Source organism: Mesitornis unicolor, unplaced genomic scaffold (assembly GCF_000695765.1).
Source record: "Mesitornis unicolor isolate BGI_N332 unplaced genomic scaffold, ASM69576v1 scaffold28268, whole genome shotgun sequence".
NCBI classification, from domain to species: Eukaryota; Metazoa; Chordata; class Aves; order Mesitornithiformes; family Mesitornithidae; genus Mesitornis; species Mesitornis unicolor.
The window spans coordinates 14,669-17,719 of record NW_010200223.1 but is presented as its reverse complement, the minus strand read 5'-3'; the positions used below and the strand labels follow the sequence as shown (position 1 = coordinate 17,719).

Below are 3,051 nucleotides of genomic sequence, written 5' to 3'. Positions count from 1 at the left end.
TTGTGGCTTCTCCGGTGTGCTTAAATGAACACTGCCTGGCGTTGCAGATAAAAATACTTGCTCTGTCATGGAGACAGTACAGGTTGTGTTAGAAGGATTAAAACTGTGTTGCTGATCTTGTACTGCATTGTTGTGAGGTGCCACAGGGTCACTGTGCTGCTGGTCATGGGCTGGTGGAGCTGTAAATCACCAGGATGGTTCTGAGTCGTGGTTTGCATTACTTGGCTGCTTGGTTACGATTCAGGGAAATGCAGTTTACATCCAAGTAAACGTTGCTCTGCCTTGCTACGATTGCCTTGGGCAAACCTGCATCCCTGAATTGCAGTGCCAAGGCAGTTGGGGATGATTTGAGCTGAGGATATCTAAAATCAAGCAGCAGCATGGCTTTTCGGGTACAGGACTTTTTCCTTAATTTCTGTGCCATTTTCTGCTCCTGGAGGGCCTCCCGCAGCCCCGCGTGCCTTGGGGAGAGGCCAGCAGCAGCAGCAAGGTCACAGTGCAGCTGGGCAGAGCCTGTGCCAAGTCTGGCCAGGTCATGCTGGGAAAGAGATCGGCACCCGATAAACTGGGGGACCCAGCCTGGGAGAGGGGGTGTGCGAGGAGCAGGTCTGGACCTCGACACCATCAACTCTGCAGAGCTGCTCTGCCAACGGGGAGAAAGGCAGGGGAAGAGGAAGGTGGAGAAGTGACTTCAGGTTAATCTCCTAAATTGGGCTTCACTGAAACTCCCTGGAAATTGTTTGAAGAGTCTTAAAATGCAGGTGCTGTGTTGAGATACCAGGCTGCTCTTACGAGGTGGAACTGCATGGCTTGGTCTGGTAATGTGAATTTTAAACAGCAGCTTTGCCTGCAACCCGCTGGGTAAAACATCTCCCCTCTGTTTGCTTTCCGTGTGCCACTGCTCAAATTATTCTGTAATGAATTGTGAGAAAGGATTTGCTTTTACCATCACTCCAGGATCACATGAAGAACCCGAACTCGGTGTGTGATGCTTGTAGTGCCAAGATGTGCGTGTGCCCTCTGGAGTGGGGATCATGGAGCACAGTGCTCGAGCTCTCCAGTGCCCTGGAAATCACTGGAGCTTTCTGCGTGAACTGCTTTGATCACCAAAATGAATCTTTTAAGATAGATATTTTTTTTTTTTTTTTTCCAAAATAGCAAATACCTTCTCCTGTATTTCTGGAATACCAAACGGTAGTGTTCCTCACCAAGGTTTTGGTTTCTTTCAGCAATCAGAGAGGATGGCATGCCAGGAGGCAGAAACAAAAGCATCGGACCTGTCCAGGTGAGCGCTTCTGGCCGTTTCTCCATGGTTCTCTTCAGCTTTCGCTCTCCTGGCCTCGGCGTACACCTTGTGGGTGGGGGGCTCGGCCTGTGGCACCAGCTCAGTGTGGGATGGGACCGGGGTTGCTTTGTCTGAGCCTTTCCCAGCCCTGTCCATGCCTCGTGCAGGGCTTGGACTCCCCATGAGTGTTAGAAACCCATCTCATGAACAGTAGCTTTGTCAATAAAGCTGGGTGCTCACTCATCCCCGGAGGGGACACGACACAGTCCCAGGTGCCCGTGTGAATTTGCGGGCGGTCTCTGACCATCACCGTGCTCTGTCCTTCATGAGCCACACAGGGACGCCCATCGCTCTGCAGCTCCCAGTAAATCTCAGGGACTCCTGCTGCAGTTCCCGCAGCTGTTGCAAGCGGGGCACCAGTAAACATCTCGTTGATTGATGGCGCAGCTCCTCTGGAGACGTCTGGTAAAGTGCAAGGTAATTCAGCACAGCAGCTTGTGCTGCACGCGTGAGAAACGATGGCCGTTTCCCGCTCGCTTCTAGAACAGCAGTCTTTTAAAAGTTTACTGTTCATTTTAATAAAGCAGAAATAACACTGACAGCATTTTCTGTGACTCTCTGCCTGTGGAGAGACCAATCGCCCCCGTCCAAAACCAAACTGTGAGGAGCCCAGCAACCAGATACCCTGCTTGATCAGCAAAGTCCTCCTTGGTGACCTGAGAAAAAGGCAGAAATTGGGCAGTGCGGCCATGCCTGTGGTCGGCTTCAGAGTGCACCTCACTCAAAAATCCCTCAGTAACGATGGGACATTTTCTGCCGTTTGCAGACACTGTATTTGTAACACCATTGGTTACTGATTCTTACAGCCTCTGTGGGCCTGTCAAGGAAGAAACCAAAAGCCCAGAAACTTCATGTTGCATTTTCCCCACTAGTGATGCAACATCTCTCCAGGAGCATGCCCAGCTCTTTCTTGAAACTTCATACTCTAATGAACTCCATTTTTTATTTTGTTTTTAAGCCCATTTTAACTCACATATATTACTTTCTAATACTTGTCTAAGGTATTAGATGCTTGATAACGTCTTTAGATGGTTCTCTGTAAGCATTTTCCTGACTAATTTTATATATGTCACCTTGCTGGTCTCCATTGCTTTATCAAACCGGAGCCTACCCCATATTCCTTGTGTCATTGCCTCTGTGACATTCCCGATGAACTGGCCTCAGTCGCTTCCAGGTTTTCCCTGCGTGACAGTGGCTGATTTACAGCTCGTCACTGGGTGGTTTTGACAGCTTTTCACATGTTCGTTCCTGCCTGCTGTGTTTCTGTCACTTGAATTGTGCTGCAGGCACGGAGGTCACCGCCATCAGCTGTAAATAGGATTTTTCATGTGCGTTGTTAAACGCTAAGGAAATACGGGATATCTGCAGGGATGGTGAAGTGTTTCTCCTGGCGCAGGGCAGTTTTGTCCATTGGATGTGGCCACATAGTCAAGGTGTTCGTGTACAGAAACTCTGCCTTATTTCTGTGCTGAATTAACCATGATGGTGCTGTGTTTGACAGATATCGGAGGAAGAGATCGAGAGGATTATGTCTGGGCAAGAATTTGAGGGAGAGGCAAACATGTCATGGAGCAACAACGGAGACAGCGACCACAGTTCCCCTGGAAATGGAGTTTCTGAGAGCAACCAGCCTTCGCCCGTTTCTACTCCGTCTTCAAGGTGGGAACGACCCCTGGAAAAACTTTGTGTTGCAGTAACTGTGACCA

The 3,051-nt window shown here is 49.4% G+C and overlaps 1 protein-coding gene across 1 annotated transcript in view; it reads left to right on the top strand.

The window, feature by feature from the left end:
• Nucleotides 1–1,229: 1,229 nt before the first annotated feature.
• The window catches only part of NR6A1 (nuclear receptor subfamily 6, group A, member 1), a gene marked incomplete at both ends in the record, with an annotated part of 10,602 nt that continues 8,780 nt past the window's right edge, over nt 1,230–3,051 (top strand). Inside the window, 2 exons of the mRNA XM_010189678.1 lie at nt 1,230–1,285; nt 2,847–3,004. Of these exons, the coding sequence (XP_010187980.1) occupies nt 1,230–1,285; nt 2,847–3,004 (214 nt within the window). The remainder of the gene's footprint in view (nt 1,286–2,846; nt 3,005–3,051) is intronic.